This window comes from Pongo abelii, chromosome 6 (assembly GCF_028885655.2).
Source record: "Pongo abelii isolate AG06213 chromosome 6, NHGRI_mPonAbe1-v2.0_pri, whole genome shotgun sequence".
Classification (NCBI taxonomy): Eukaryota; Metazoa; Chordata; class Mammalia; order Primates; family Hominidae; genus Pongo; species Pongo abelii.
Genome location: NC_071991.2, coordinates 136,132,261 through 136,148,982, shown reverse-complemented (window position 1 = coordinate 136,148,982; position 16,722 = coordinate 136,132,261). Strand labels below are relative to the sequence as shown.

Genomic DNA, 16,722 nt, shown 5'->3' with positions numbered 1-16,722 from the left:
AGGGGCAATCAGATGTGTGCACAAGTCTTTCCTTAGTGTTTTTCTTCTGAATGTTATTTGCTGTAAAAATGAAATTAAAACAGCACCAGGGCTGCCCATGGTGGCTTATGCCTGTAATCCCAACACTTTGGGAGGCCAAGGCAGGAGGATTGCTTGAGCTCAGGAGTTTGAGACCAGTCTGCCCAACATAATGAGACTCTGTCTCCACAAGAAAATAAAAAAAATTAGCTGGGTGTGGTGGTGTGCACCTGTGGTCCCAGCTACTTGCGAGGCTAAGGCAGGAGAATGGCTACCAGAAGGTCAAGGCTGCGGTAAGCTGTGTTCACACCACTGCACCCTAGCTTGGGCAACAGAGTGAGACCTTCTCTCAAAAACAAAAACAAAAACTACCAGCATAAAAGTAGGAGAGTAATATCTTTTACCATTCATTGCTCACTGGGATTGATTGTTGATTGATTGATTTGACTAATCCTGCAGTTAGCTGTGTTCCCCCAACATTGCTAGAGAGTTGAATCCTTTGGCAAGAGTACACCAATGGCTCTGGGCCCCGGCCTCGTCGAGTTTCTAAAGAGGCTTTTATAACAGTCCTAGAGGAAATACTAATTCAGGGGGGAGGGAAAAAACCACCATCCCAGCAGAAACTGCCCTGACTCTTCCTTGTTTTCAGGCTTTATTCTCATGCAGCTATACTTTTATATAATTATATATCCATTGTGTATAGTAATGGCAGCATTATTTTTATGGCATCATTAAGTGGATAGAGGAAATGATTGGGAAATGAAGATTTACTTTTTCCCCCAACTTTGTGTCATTATATTCAGTGTTCAAAATTCAGGGTAATGGCTTTCTCTGAGACGGGAGGTAATGGAGTGGAACTGAAGCTGGATGATGGGTGGATGGGATTCGCGCTGCTTGTGTGTGTTTGAAATTTTCCATAGTAATTCAATTTTGTCTAATACTAAGCATTTCAGGGAGAGCTAACATCTACAGGATTATCATTTTTTATTGTTTTAAAAAAATCTCTTTGTGCCAGGCGCAGTGGCTCACGGCTGTAATCCCAGCACTTTGGGGGGCCGAGGTGGGTGGATCACTTGAGGTCAGGAGTTCAAGACTAGCCTGGCCAACATGGTGAAACCCTGTCTCTACTAAAAATACAAAAAAATTAGCCGGGCCTGGTGGCACACGCCTGTAATCCCAGCTACTTGGGAGGCTGAGGCAAGAGAATTGCTTGAACCCAAGAGGTGGAGGTTGCAGTGAGCCAAGATCACGCCACTGCACTCCAGCTTGGGTGACAGAGTGAGACTTTGTCTTAAAAACAAAAACAAAAACAAAAACTCTGTTAACAGTGTCTTTTAGATGGATTAAAAACTAGCATGGCAATTTCTTCTTTAATAGGTGACCTTAATCCATTTCCATTTATTGCGATTTCTGATTCACTGGCTTTTTCGGTTATTATTCCTTTTGTTTTTTACTTCCCTTCCCTTTCCTGTCTTTCTGTAATACCTGCCAACCCTTCCCCACTACCCCTTGATGTGCAGGCTACAGATGACAATTACACAACACTTCAAGGCACATATTCACTAAATTTTTCTCATAATATTTGCTACTGGTTCAATTATCACCGCTTTGTGGATATATGTCCTTTTTTTCCCTGATAGCCTTTAAGGTTTTGTCTTTGTTCTATAGTTTCACTCCTGTGTGTTTCAGTGTGGATTTGTTATTGTTTTTGTTAAACATTAAACTGAATTAGTAAAATTTTTATAAAACATGTGAGGTATAAAAAGTAAGGATCAGCACACACCATGTGTCTGTTGCCCTGTGTAAGATAACGGTACCCACAGGGACACTCATAAAAACCTGTGTGCCCCTCCTCACCCCTCCTCCATCTCCTTTCCCTTCTTCCCTTCGAGATCATCATTATCCTAACTTTTGTATTTTTCTTTATTTTTTCATAGTTTTATTACGTATTTATTTTTCTAAATAATATATGGTATAGCTTTACATGTTAAAAAATTTTCTCTAAATGGAACTATATTGTTTATTCTTCTGCAACTTGCTATTTCATCATTTCATATATATTATATACATATATACATATGTTTGTGTATATATATACATGCATATACATGTATATATATACATATATACACACATATATATATTTTTTTGAGACAGAGTCTGAAAAAAAGCTTTGTCACCCAAGTGGGAATGCAGTGGTGCGATCTCTGCTCACTGTAACCTCTGCCTCCCGGACTCAAGCGATTCTCCTGCCTCAGCCTCCCGAGTAGCTGGGACTACGGGCATGTGCCACCATGCCCAGCTAATTTCTGTATTTTTAGTAGAAACAGGTTTTCATCATGTTGGCCAGGCTGGTCTTGAACCCCTGACCTCAAGTGATCCACTTGCCTCCGCCTCCCAAAGCGCTGGGATTACAGGCTGAGTGACTGTGCCTGGCCCATCATTTTCTATTTTAAGACTCCATATTGTTTCATGTTTCTGAAGTTATTTTTATTGTTATTTATTTGTTTTTTTGAAATGGAGTCTTGCTCTGTAGCCCAGGCTAGAGTGCAGTGGCATGATCTCGGCTCACCACAGCTTCTGCCTCCTGGGTTCAAGTAACTCTCCTGCCTCTGCCTCCTGAGTAGCTGGGATTACAGGCGTGCGCCACCATTCCTGGCTAATTTTTCTATTTTTAGTAGAGATGGGGTTTCACCACATTAACCAGTCCGGTCTTGAACGCTTGACCTCAAGTGATCTGCACATCTCGGCCTCCCAAAGTGCTGGGATTACAGGCATGAGCCACCGCACCCGGCCTGGCCTAGTGTTTTAAATGAGGAGAGGCGTGATTTGCCAAAATGTCTTGACTTCTCCACGAAGTGGCCATCCACTCCTCCAAGTACTTCCTAATCCTCTCATTTGGTGATGGAACTCTTAAGAGAGCGTGCACGTGTGTGTGTTTGTGTCTGTGTGTGTCTGTGTGTATGTGTATTAGGGTCTGCAATCATGTTATGTGCTGATTCCTTTGATTTTTTTTTAGTCATCTGTTGTGGGTAATGTATTTCAGGAATGTCATAGCACTTGCTGTTGGCTTACCTTCTTTTTCCTTCCTGCATAGACTGTTCTAGAAAAACTGGAAGGAGAGTTACAGGAAGCCAACCAGAACCAGCAGGCCTTGAAACAAAGCTTCCTAGAACTGACGGAACTGAAATACCTCCTGAAGAAAACCCAAGACTTCTTTGAGGTGGTCACGTGGGGATGATTTACTAAATCAGAACCTCAAATTTCCATTTTGGAAACTGGCTGGCCTGGGATCTGAGTAAATCACTCTGTTTCTGTTCCATGGCTAAGCCATTGGTGAGGGCGGAGGAGTATTTTGGGTGGAATAATTGTAGTGCTGGTTGAATTGAATGGAAAAATATTATGGTGCTCAGTAAAATGTATGTGCTGAAAATGGCTCAGGCAGAAAGAGAAGTCAGAACCAAGCACAGCAGTTGGTTTGAGAAGTTTTAGGGTTTTGGTAGGAAAAGACCAGGGAAGCTTTTTGATCTGGCCGGGAGCACTCTGTTTTCTGACTTCTGTTAACTTTTTGTGGAAAATTAAAGCTTCACTAAAACCAGAGAAAATCTTGAGGTGTGGGTGCCTTTTCAGTTTCCCTAAATATATTTAAATGAAAATCATAGTGCTTTGACTTTCAGACGGAAACCAATTTAGCTGATGATTTCTTTACTGAGGACACTTCTGGCCTCCTGGAGTTGAAAGCGGTGCCTGCATATATGACCGGAAAGTTGGGGTTAGTATATAACTCTTGTGTGTAGATGGGTCCCTGGTCCTGGCGAGTGATTTCTGAGTGAGTGAATGAACGGGTGAACAAATAGCCGCTGGAATGGGGACTGTTTCCCATGGATGCGAAGCCTCTGCCGAGGAATAGACCCATGTGTAACTTACTAGGTTGGTGGAGTCGGAAGTGGTGTCAGCTTCTTGTTAGTGGCGATGCTGACCTCCTTGAGCCTGAAGACTGCAATGTTTATATTGCTCCCCCATGGGAGGCTGTGGGGATCATTGTTCAGATGGATTATCACAACTCTTCCCTGGCGTTGGAACAAGGCTATGGGGACATATGTTTTTCCTTTCTCTTTAAAGTACTATTTTGGGGGCCGGGCATGGTGGCTTACACCTGTAATTCCAGCACTTTGGGAGGCTGAGGTGGGTGGATCACTTGAGGTCAGGAGTTTGGAACCAGCCTGGCCAACATAGTGAAACCCCAATCTCTACTAAAAATACAAAATTAGCCAGGCGTGGTCTCACGTGCCTGTAATACCAGTTACTCAGGAAGTTGAGGCAGGAGAATCGCTTGAACCCTGGAGGTAGAGGTTGCAGTGAGCCGAGATCGTGCCACTGCACTCTAGCCTGGGCGACGGAGCAAGACTCCAGCTCAAAAAAATAAAATAAAATATTACTTTGATAATAAATGCACTTGGAGTTTGAATTTTTTTTTTTTTTTTTTTTGAGACAGAGTCTTACTCTGTCGCCCAGGCTGGAGTGCAGTGGCGCAATCTCGGCTCACTGCAAACTCCACCTCCCAGGTTCACACCATTCTCCTGCCTCAGCCGAGTAGCTGGGACTACAGGCGCCTGCCACCATACCCAGCTAATTTTTTTGTGTTTTTAGTAGAGAAGGGGTTTCACCGTATTAGGCAGGATGGTCTCGATCTCCTGACCTCGTGATCCGCCCACCTTGGCCTCCCAAAGTGCTGGGATTACAGGCGTGAGCCACCGCGCCTGGCCTGAATTTTTGTTTTTTTTTTTTTTGACACGGGGTCTCGCTCTGTTGCCCAGGCTGTGCAGACGTGCAATCATAGCTCACTGCAGCCTTGACCTCTCAGGCGCAAGTGATCTTCCTACCTCTGCCTCGCAAGTAGCTGGACCATCTGCCTCGCAAGTAGCTGGACCACAGGCACGCGCCACAATGCCAGGCTAATTTTTAAAAAATTTTTTAGTATAGACGAGACCTCACTGTGTTGCCCGGGATACATTTTTAAATGTAATTAGAAATGGGGGCCAGATGTGGTGGCTTATGCCTGTAATCCCAGCACTTTGGAAGCTGAGGCAGGAGGATCACTTGAGGCCAGGAGTTTGCGATCAGCCTGGGCAACATAGCAAGACTCTGTGTCTACAAAAAAAATTTTTTTAATAAAAAAAAGAAATGGGATAGTTATGCAATCAAGTTATTTCCAAGAAGCAGTGATATGATGTGTTATAGCCATGAAAATAATGTGGTGATTCAAAATGGTAGGATTTTGTTCAGTGCCTAGGTGAAATTGATGCATTTTAAAGCATTTCTGAAAGTTGTGAGTTTGGGATTTATGATTTTTTATTTGATAGATATTTGAGGGCCTGATATTTGAGGCACTAGGCATTGAATTTGAAATGAAAATAAAAATATTTATTGGAAATATTCGATCAGAAGGTAATACAGGATCAATGTACATTTAAAGTAATAAGCCCCTGAAAGTCACTGGCTAACATGAGAAGTTTGGGTCAGCAGTTATCTACATGCTTGGATAATGGAAAAAACAGATATATATAGACATCAATGTATTTTTCCCTCTTAGTATTAAAATATTTTTGGAAAAATGCATAGAGACCACTGTTGAATATTTGCTATCATTAGCTACAATGCATGATGAATGGTCTATCATATTCTTTTTTTTTATTTTTTGAGAAGAGTTTCACTCTTCTCTGCCCAGGCTGGAGTGCAGTGGCACAATCTTGGCTCACTGCAACCTCCGCCTTCCAGGTTCAAGTGATTTTCCTACCTCAGCATCCTGAGTAGCTGGGATTATAGGTGCACGCCACCATGTGTGGCTACTTTTGTATTTTTAGTAGAGTTGGGGTTTCACCATGTTGGCCAGGCTGGTCTCGAACTCCTGACCTCAGGTGATCCACCCGCCTCGGCCTCCCAAAGTACTGGGATTACAGGTGTGAGCCACAGCACCCGGCCGTTCTATCATATTCTTAATTGCAATTAGTGACGATATAGTATTGGAATGATTAAGGATATTTCAAGATATCAAAGAAAACAGAAGGTCAAAGGGACTTGGGGCAAGTCGGGGCTGGATGTGGGGTGGCCTTGGGACTCCTGTCGGCAGAGCTGTGTCGGGGTCCCTCCTGCTCGCAGAGTGAATGGCCCTTCCTTTCATGGTGCGTCTTCACGTCCTACAGGGCCTTCTCTCTGCACCCCAGTCCCTGTGCCTAAGGAATGTCTTCCCTTCTGGCTGCCTAGGTTCATAGCCGGTGTGATCAACAGGGAGAGGATGGCTTCCTTTGAGCGGTTACTGTGGCGAATTTGCCGAGGAAACGTGTACTTGAAATTCAGTGAGATGGACGCCTCTCTGGAGGATCCTGTCACGGTGGGAACCTCGGGCTGCAAAAACTTTCTCTGAGACTTCCCATAGCCCTCAGCAGAAGCCCTTCATTCTCCCAAAACATGGGGGGTCTTTAGTTTGATGAAACTAATATCTATTTCCTTTCTTTCTCCTTTTTTCCTTCCCTTTTACTTTGTTCATTTTAAAAAATATATATTTGAAAGGTGAGTTCAAGGACTGATTCTTGTCAACACCTCATAATTGGTTCATTCTTCCCAGAGACATAGCTATACTTTTCTCTAGAACTTAGTTATACTAGTACTATCCTAGGCGGCAGCTATGTCTTAAAGAACTGAGAACTGATTGAGGTCAGCTTCTCAAGCTTCAGTGTTCACGCAGGCAGAGAGGTCACCCGGGGATCTTGTTAAAATGCAAATTCCAGGCCAGGAATGGTGGCTCATGCCTGTAATCCCAGCGCTTTGGGAGCCCAAGGTGGGAGGATCATTTGAGGTCAGGGGGTTGAGACCAGCCTGGGCAACATAGCAAGACAACATCTCTACAAAAAAAAGTTAACCAGGTGTGGTGGCACACACCGGTAGTCCCAGCTACTTAGGAGGCTGAGGTGGGAGGACAACTTGAGCCCAGGAGGTCAAGGCTGCAGTGAGCTATGATCACACCACTGCACTCCAGCCTGGGGAACAGAGTGAGACCCTATCTCAAAAAAAAAATAGGCCGGGCATGGTGACTCATGCCTGTAATCCCAGCACTTTGGGAGGCCGAGGTGGACGGATCACCCGAGGTCAGGAGTTTGAGACCATCCTGGCCAACATGGTGAAACTCTGTCTCTACTAAAAATAAAAAAATTAGCCAGGAGTGGTGGCGCACACCTGTAGTCCCAGCTACTTGCAAGGCTGAGGCAGGAGAATCACCGGTACCTAAGAGGCAGAGGTTGCAGTGAGCCAAGATTGTGCCACTGCACTCCAGCCTGGGTGACAGAGCAAGACTCCCTCAAAAAAAAAAAAAAAAAAAAAAAAAAAAAATTCTGAGTCAATGGGTCTGAGTGGGGCCTGAGATTCTGCAGTTCTTACAACTCCCAGAGAATGCTGATGATATATTTGCCAATAGATCCCACACTTCAAACAACAAGGCTTCGAGGGCACTCGGCCCTTGGTGCCATACAGTTGTTGCTGTGAATTCTGTCGGATGTTGCTGTCTCATCTTCCAGTTTGTATTTAATCCACTTACTCTTTAATTCCCAGAAGCTAAGCTTATTTCTGAGCGTCTATAATCTTTTTCAGATTAGAGGCTAAAAAAATTAATTTTAATGAAAAAACAACAAAATTCATTTTGATGAAAAACAACTTTAAAATAAATGAAATTTAAAATAAGAAAGATTATGAAAAAAATGAGAAACCCCATCACTCTAATGTCTTCATTTGTATTTTGCCTTTTGTACTATTTTTCTCTATAGCCGTAGACAGGTATAATTTTATATGATTGTAGTATACATGGAAATAATTTTTTTCTTTTCTTTGTTTTACCTAATACGAGATCCCTCCCCATATTACTGTGCATCCTTTGTAATGATTATTTTTTAATTTGACATTAAATCATCACTTTTTATAAACCTGTTTTGAAATGTGACAGTCATGGTGGAGAGGAAGTAAAAGCATCTGGAAAAAGATGAGCGTGGACGCCGAAGGTCACCAAAGGGAAGTCATGAGATTAGAGCAGATTCCTGATTCTGGTGGATCAGGAGAAAAGAAAATTTAAGAGACTCAGAAAATGACCAGGGTAGACTCCACGGGTAGAGAAACCTTTTGGAAATAATGTAATACAGCAGCTCTGAAAATCCTAAAACACTGCCACTTGCTCCCGTAAGGAAATGCCAAAGACAGGATTCATTTTGATAGTATTTTTAAGGAATGTCTAATGTGTCCATTGAATTGATGTGACGTTAACTATTTTGGACACTTTATTTCTAATTTTTCTCCAGAATGTAGACACCATGATGAACATCTTTATGCATGTGGATTTTTATTAGCTTCTGAATTACTTTCATAATAAACAAGTTCAAGGAAAATAGGATTGCTGGCTTAAAGGGTGTGGGCATTTTAATGACACCCAATGGGTCCCGACAAATAGCCTTTCGGTGACTTTTCTGATTTCAGTGCCTTGAGTAGTATGTGATGAGTCTATTGGATTTGTCATAACTTTTCCAACAATAGGTTTTGTTTTTTGTTTTTTGGGGTTTTTTTTGAGACAGGGTCTCACTCTGTCACCCAGGCTGGAGTGCAGTAGTATGATCATGGCTCACTGCAGCCTCAACTTCCTGGGCTCAAACAATCCTCCCACCTCAGCCTTCCTGGTAGCTGGGACCACAGGTGAGCACCACCACACTCAGCTAATTCTTGTATTTTTTGTAGAGATGGGGTTTTACCATGTTGCCCAGGCTGGTCTTGAACCCCTTGGCTCAAGCAATCCACCCACCTTAGCCTCCCAAAGTGCTGGGATTACAGGTGTGAGCTACTGCACCCGGTCTGGGTTTTGTAATTTTACCTTTACCCGCTCAAACTAAATAAGATTGGAAGAATGCATTGTTTCAGCTCATATTTCTTTGCTTACAGTAAGAGTTAAACATTTGCATGTCTGCTTGTGGAACACATCTTCCTTTCTTGTGAATTGTCCAACTTGGACTTGACAAGTGCGATTTAAGCAGCAGTCTTATGGCACACAAGCAACTGTGTGAGTCAAAAAATCTGAGCAACTGTATGTATGAGTCAAAAATTGGGCATGGCTTTACCTTTGTTAAATATGAAACACCTACTCATCCCCAAAATGTCAGTGTTGTGTGTTAATTAACTCTGGTGAGCCAGTTTATCAGCCAGCTGTCTTTGTTTTAAGCCTTGCGATATTCTCTTCTGAATGTTTTCTTGTTTATTATCATATCTCTTAAATGTGGGGCTTAGAGCTGAATATAAGGTCTGGCTGTGGTCCAACCAGCATCGGGAACAGGGAGCCTGTCACCTTAAGGCTGCATCAGCCTCTGTGAGGTCCTGGATGGCCTTGCTCTCAACTGTGAGCTATGAACTTAGATGAACTAGGAAAGTTACAGTTTCCCAGTTTTAAATTTAGGAATTATGTAAGCCTAAAAACAGGACTTTACATTTCTGTCTATTATGTTTTAACCAGAAAGAACCCCCCCCCTTTTTTTTTAACTTATTCTGATTTTCCAGAAAGAAGAAATTCAGAAGAACATATTCATTATATTTTACCAAGGAGAGCAGCTCAGGCAGAAAATCAAGAAGATCTGTGATGGGTAAGAGGGAGTGAATGGCTCTTTCTTTAGTGATTTGGGCCAGGATTAGGTAAAGAGATGTGCAATGCCAAATGCACACGACTGTGGCTTCTAGAGGTTGGTAACGCTTTAGAATAACTTTCTCACATAAAAGTCAGCCCCAGTTGATTTTTAATAGTTGTGAGAATATGAATAGGGAGAACTTGAATAGGCAAAATGTGAGAGTAACTAAAAGTGGACACGTTCCCCCTTTCAGTCTATTCCATCTGAGACTTTTCATCAGCTGCTCAAGAGTAATCCAACTGCATGGCTAACTTGTTTTGGATTTTACAGAATCGTGTTACATGTAGCTCCATAGAAGCAGAAATGACTCAGTGCAGAGGATATTAATACATTAATAGATTCTTAGGAGGGGGCAAGCCCAGCCTGCAGTCTTATTTACCTAACAACACACAGGTTTTATGGTTTGAATGAAGCTCGTTCATATAACAGAACTGCAGCCTCAATTCACAGCATAAGTGACGTACTGGGAACCCTTATGACTGGGACTCCTTTTCCAGTGGCCAAAGACGCAGTTATTCTAGGATAGGTTGGCCATCTAACTAAAGTCAGCAAACGATGTCTTAGCAGAAAAGGGGGTGCAGAATGCTTTGCAGCAAGAACTCACCTGTGTCCCTTGGAATATATTAAACACAGGTTTCGAGCCACTGTCTACCCTTGCCCAGAGCCTGTGGTGGAGCGCAAAGAGATGTTGGAGAGCGTCAATGTGAGGCTGGAAGATTTAATCACTGTGAGTGAGGGGTTTGGGTGCATGGTCTGATGGCGGCTGCAGGAGGGCTGCCTCTGCTGTTTTCATGCAAGCCCTGCCCTCCAGGGCCCTCGCTGGGAGACTGGCTGGAATGCTGGCTATGCCTTTCTGGTTGTGGCTGTGGAAGATTTCACAATTGGGAAACTGTTCAATAAGCTAGAGGGAACGAAGCTGTGTCTTAAGAATGCTTTGCCCAGGCTCAGATTTGACGACAGCCCTAGTCAGCCTTCAGGTGGCCACCCCGATCTGATAAAAGGCACCCTTTATTGCCAGCCTCGGCCTAGACGGAATCTATGATACAACCACCCAGCCAATTAAGTTGAACAACCAGTTTGACTGATTATTTTCCCACTGAATTGCCCGGTTGTTTAAGCTGATGGGTTAATTCTGTAAAAACAGTGAGTCTAGTTTCACCATGTGAACATTCATCCATCCCAAACTCATTTTCTTTGTAAAGTCTGTCACCATCCAGCGTGACACTCAACACATTTATGATCAGAACGCTTTCTTCAATCACAGCAGCTTTGAAAGTAATCACTGAAAACAGCTGGGCCTCCCTCAGCTGGCACTCTCATCAGTGCTAGAGTTCAATAGAACTTTCGGTTATGACGGAAGGTTCGTGTGGCCTGCGCTGTCCAACGCTGCAGTCACGAGCCGCATGTGGCTATTGAGCCCTTGAAACATGGCTAGTGCCATTAAGTCATTTAGTTTTTATTTTTATTTAATTTTAATTCAATTTAAATTTTAGGGCTGGGTGCGGTGGCTCATGCCTATAATCCCAGCACTTTGGGAAGCTGAGGTGGGTGGATCACTTGAGGTCAGGAGTTCAAGACTAGTCTGACCAAACTGGTGAAACCCTATCTCTACTAAAAATACAAAAATTAGTCAGGCGTGGTGGCAGTCACCTGTAGTCTAGTCCCAGGTACCTGGGAGGCTGAGGCAGGAGAATCGTTTGAACCTGAGAGGCAAAGGTTTCAGTGAGCTGAGATCGTGCCACTGTACTGCAGCCTGGGCAACAAAGTGAGACTCCATCTCAAAATAAAATAAAAGGAAATAAAATAAATAAAATTTAGTAGCTGCATATACCTATGGTAGAAGTCAACTCAGTTTTAGATTCTGGGCAAGTATGTTAAGAAATTAGATATGTGCGTCTTTCAAAACTCTTAGGCTAGCAGACAACTTTACTTTTCCAGAAAACCTGTGTTTAATTTTTTTTTTCTTTTTTGAGATGGAGTTTTGCTCTTGTTGCCCAGGTTGGAGTGCAGTGGTGTGATCTCGGCTCACCGCAACCTCCGCCTCCCAGGTTCAAGTGATTCTCCTGCCTCAGCCTTCCGAGTAGCTGGGATTACAGGCATGCGCCACCATACCTGGCTAATTTTGTATTTTTAGTGGAGACGGGGTTTCTACATGTTGGTCAGGCTGGTCTCGAACTCCCAACCTCAGGTGATCCACCCACCTCATCCTCCCAAAGTGCTGGGATTACAGGCGTGAGCCACTGTGCCCGGCCTGTGTTTAATTTTTTAATCCTCTCCATTCCTTCTTTGTCACTTGTCAAGAACACTGTTTCCCCGAAGCCACTGAAGTCCTTTCCCCCCAATACTCCATACTTGATTTTATGAAAACGTCATGAGGAGAATGGAAAAGAAATTCTGCTAGATGTGTGCTTACATTTAGTATGACAGGTTGCTGCTGTGTCGAGGCCTTCAGGTGATCCCAGCTGAGCAGCTTCTGCAGGGGCAGCTTTCTCCTTTGGTTCAGTCCCTGCCAAAGATGAATCTTAGACACTGTCTGATGCTGAGGCATTTAATTTGGGCTGTGCTCTTTGAGGTTTCTGAAAGTCACCTCTGTGCTGAGGTGCTCTTGTCTCCTGGAAATCTCCAGGCCAGGTGTGGAAATCTCCAGGCCAGGTGGCATTATATTGCTAAGTGACAGGTAGTATTGGGCTTGTGAGACGCTTCGGTGGGCCTCATGGCTCTCATTAATCTTAGAGCCACCATGTCTCTCTTACAGTGTGTCTCTTACAGAGGCCATGTGTACTGAAAAAGATTACCCAGTTTGTCGTATCATCAAAACATAAAAATGATTTCAATTAAATAAATTCTGTGTGGGCCCAATTGTCCATTCATTCCTTCATTCATTCACTTGTCATTTATTGGAGGTATTATGTATATAAAGCGTTGTGGTAGATGTAGTAATCTCTTAGGGTTGCTCTAACAAATTACTGCAAACTGGGTGGCTTAAGACAATAGAGATTTATTCTGTCGTGGTTCTGGAGGCCAGAGGTCTGAAATCAAGGCGTCAGCAGGGCCGTGCTCCCTCGGAAGACCTGAAGGGAGCCCCCGCTTGCCTCTCCCCAGCTCTGGTGCTGCAGGCCATCCTCCGCATTCCTCAGCTGCAGGTGCCTCCTTTGATCGCTGCCTCCGTTGTCACGTGGTGTTCTTCCCTGTGTGCCTCCATGTCCACATTTCTTATCAGGACAGTGATCATATGGGATTAGGGCCCATTCGAATCCAGTATGACCTCTTCTTAACCTGATCCCATCTGCAAAGACCCTCTTTCCAAAAAGGCCATATTCACAGGTGTCAGAGTTTAGGACTCTTTTATGTGGACAATTCAACCCATAACAATAGGACAATGAGGAATTTAAAAGAAAAGGAAGATACAATCTCTACCTAAGGGTTTTAGCCTCTAGCGGGGGGAGATAAACTGCTCAGGAGAGTTCAAGGCCAGGTGACAGCCACAGGTCAAAGGAGCCTGCTCAGAGCAGAGGAAGCTGCTGTGGCCTGTGGCCCTCCATTTTTGGCACATTGTCAAGTAGCTCTGTGAAAGTTCTCTGTTTTCCTGTGTGTTGTTTTTTGTATAGGTCATAACACAAACAGAGTCTCACCGCCAGCGCCTGCTGCAGGAAGCCGCTACCAACTGGCACTCCTGGCTCATCAAGGTGCAGAAGATGAAGGCTGTCTACCACATCCTGAACATGTGCAACATCGACGTCACCCAACAGTGTGTCATCGCCGAGATCTGGTTCCCGGTGGCAGATGCCACACGTATCAAGAGGGCACTGGAGCAAGGCATGGTGCGTGGCAGGTGGAGCCAGGAGGGGTCCGATGAGTCAGCTCCTCTGCTGGGCTCTCAGAGGGTGTCGGCCTCATGGGCGACATGAACTCAAGTGACTTGGTGGTAGGATTGCTTCCTTCATCTTTGTGTCTTCAGTTCTCAACCCCACTCGAGGACATAAAAGAAATTCCTTCGTCTTTTCAGTGTTTGACAGTTGTTCACCATTTTTTGACCTTTTGTGAGTATGTATTGAGCTTTTTTTTTAAAAAAAAAAAATAGAATCTCGCTCTGTAGCCCAGGCTGTTGTGCAGTGGCACAATCTCAGCTCACTGCAACCTCTGCCTCCTGGGTTCAAGTGATTCTCCTGCCTCAGCCTCCCGAGTAGCTGGGATTACAGGTGCGCCCTACCATGTCCAGCAAATTTTTGTATTTTTAGTAGAGACAGGGTTTCACCATGTTGGCTGGGCTGGTCTTAAACTCCTGACCTCAGGTGATTTGCCTGCCTCGACCTCCCAAAGTGCTGAGATTACAGGTGTGAGACATCACGCCCCGCCATACTGAGCATTAATGTGCCAGTCTCTCCCCTAGACTACCATTTTGGGGGGATTTTGTCTTTTTTTTTTTTTTCTTATTAAAGATGGGGATCTCGCTATGACACCCGGGCTGGAGTGCAGGGCTGTTCACAGGCATGAGCATACTGCCCTACAGCCTCAAACTCCTGGGCTCAGGTGATCCTCCCGTCTCAGCCTCCCAAGTGGCTAGGACTACAGGCACGTGCCACCATGCCCAGCTCCACTCTGCTAGACTGTAGATACCACCTGTTACCTCATGGAGGTTATAGTCTAGCTAGAAAGACGAATAACCAAGCACCTATAATAAGAGCCAAAATATGTAGATCGCTTGCGGTGTGCCCGTGATGCGCTAAGCACTCTGTCCTTGCTGAGTTCTCACCGCTCCCTCCATTCATTCCTTAGACATTCCCTGTGTACTAGGAACGGATCTAGGGCTTACACACTGGCAGGCCAAGACCCTGCTTTGGTAGACATTCTAGAAAGGGACACGGAGGCATGTCCGTGACTAATGAGATTTCAGGCAGTGATGAGTGGTGGGCAGGAAACCAAGCAGGGGACGGCGAGGGGCGGGATGGAGAGTGGGGGCTTGTTCTGATCACCGTTATTCACCCCATTGAAGGAGGGACCCCCTCCTGCCCTGAATAGTACAAGATGGCCAAACATATTACCCCGACACTGGACAGACGGGCTTGACAGCTGTTTTTAGTCACTTGTCCTCAGAGCCCAGGGGAGAAGGACACCGCACACCATGCGGGCCACACAGGGCTTGCCCTCGGGAACCGCGTTTGGGAGCAGAGTGAACCAGCAGGGCCGGTGGGAGGCAGGCTCTGCAGTGAACGAGGGTGAGGTGACCTTTGGTTCTTGCAGAAGGATATGATTAGTTTGTTTGAATAATTTCACGGGGTGAGAGGAGTGAAACCGTTGGGTTGAGGAGTGGGTGGCATGCAGCTGGTTCGGCCGATGGGGAACTAGCTGGGTGGGAAGCCTGCCCTGCTAGCTGGGTGGCATATCTGGTGACGGCAGATACCGTGGTATCTGAAGAAACCCTCTCTGAGCAGGCGGCATTGATAGCGTGGGAAGATTGGGGGCGGGAAGAAGGGTTTTCAGGCGGAGGGATCTGAAGGTAAAGGCCTTGCAGTAGGAATGGGTTAGGAGGTGGGAGCTTTCTTTATCCCTTTCATACAGATACAGAAATGGAGGAACAGAAAGTAGAAGTAACCTGACCACAGTCCTATAGCCAGGAGGCAGGATTTGAATACAGAAACTGTTCCTCATAACACTCGATGTCCCCACATCATGGTCCAAAAACCACCTAAATGGGGCACTTAAAAAGCATTTCAACCAGGCTGAGCAGGGCAGGGCTGCGTCCTGGAGAAAGTGATGCACGTGCGGAACGGTGGGAGGCTGGCCGGGGAGCAGGTGAAGGGAGGTGGGGCCTCCTGAAGGCAGCGGAGGATTGAAGCTGGGACCGTGAGCACTCGTCCAGCTGGTATCAGATGCCGCTGGGTGTGCAGGTGGCAAGTGCTGTTGGGTGTGCGGTGGCTGTACGGTTCCTGGACAGGGATCACTTGGAATTGTTAAGACTCGAGTAGGTAGAATGGACGCAGTGGCTCACGCCTGTAATACCATCACTTTGGGAAGCTGAGGTGGGAGGATCATTTGAGCCTAGGAGTTCAAGACCAGCCTGTGCAACATAGCATTGTATGGCTGTAGTCCCAGCTACTCAGGAGGCTGAGGCGGGAGGATCACTTGAGCCCAGAAGTTTGAGGCTGTAGTGAGCTATGATCATGTTACTGCACTCCAGCCTGGGACTTCCTGTCTCAGGAAGAAAAAAAAAGAAAAAGAAAAAAGACTTGAGTAAGTGGAGAAGAGAGGTGACTAGTGTAGACAGGGCCAGTTTCCATGGGGAAGTGTGGGGAGGGGTGAAGGTGTGAATGGAGGATTAAGGCATATTGTTAAGTAGTCTTGATCACAAGACTAAAGAGTTTTGATTTCATTCTTTAGGCGATAGGCAGCCTTTGAAGATTTTAAAGCAGGAGAGTAACATGAGTAAAGTAGTGCTTTTTGTTTGTTTTATTAAAAGAGTGCTTGAGCGATCTGGGTGTTAGATAAACGGAGAGGGGAGAGGCTGGCAGAGATGCTGAGGCTTGGAGCTAGGGTGATAGCTGTGGGAATTGGAGGAAGGATTCCGAAGGAAGAATTAGCAAGGTTTGGTGGGTGATCGACTGACTAAAACCAGAGAAGGGACAAATCCATGATTCCAAGATTCTAGGAATCTGGGAGAATGGAGGCTCTGATGAAGGGGCAGGGAGTTTGTAGAGGGGACCTGGCTTTGCAGCAAGTTGATGAATTCAGGATTAGGCTCCTGGATTTTGTGGGGTTGGTGACACATTGGACTTTGAAAGTCTAAGCAGGCAATTAGGAAAAAATTGAGGAAGGGTCAGGGCCATTTGGAAGAGGGGGATGAATTGAGAAAGCGGAGAGGAGGGAAGCATAGAGGGCCAGGAGTCATAACATTCGCATTTACAGCAGTAGGAGACGGGAGATTGTCAGAGACTCCAGAGGGACTCATTTCTCTTGACAGCCCTCCTGTGAGATGAATTGGATAAGTATTGGGAAGGTA

General features: G+C 45.1%; 1 protein-coding gene across 2 annotated transcripts in view; it reads left to right on the top strand.

Moving 5' to 3' along the window:
- KIAA1549 (KIAA1549 ortholog) overlaps window positions 1–16,722 on the top strand; it is a 282,292-nt gene that overhangs the window by 220,820 nt on the left and 44,750 nt on the right. For both annotated transcript variants that reach the window (XM_054560668.2, XM_054560669.2), the window contains 6 exons: window positions 3,116–3,241; window positions 3,696–3,790; window positions 6,283–6,409; window positions 9,601–9,683; window positions 10,359–10,452; window positions 13,334–13,546. In XM_054560668.2, the coding sequence (XP_054416643.1) occupies window positions 3,116–3,241; window positions 3,696–3,790; window positions 6,283–6,409; window positions 9,601–9,683; window positions 10,359–10,452; window positions 13,334–13,546 (738 nt within the window). The remainder of the gene's footprint in view (window positions 1–3,115; window positions 3,242–3,695; window positions 3,791–6,282; window positions 6,410–9,600; window positions 9,684–10,358; window positions 10,453–13,333; window positions 13,547–16,722) is intronic.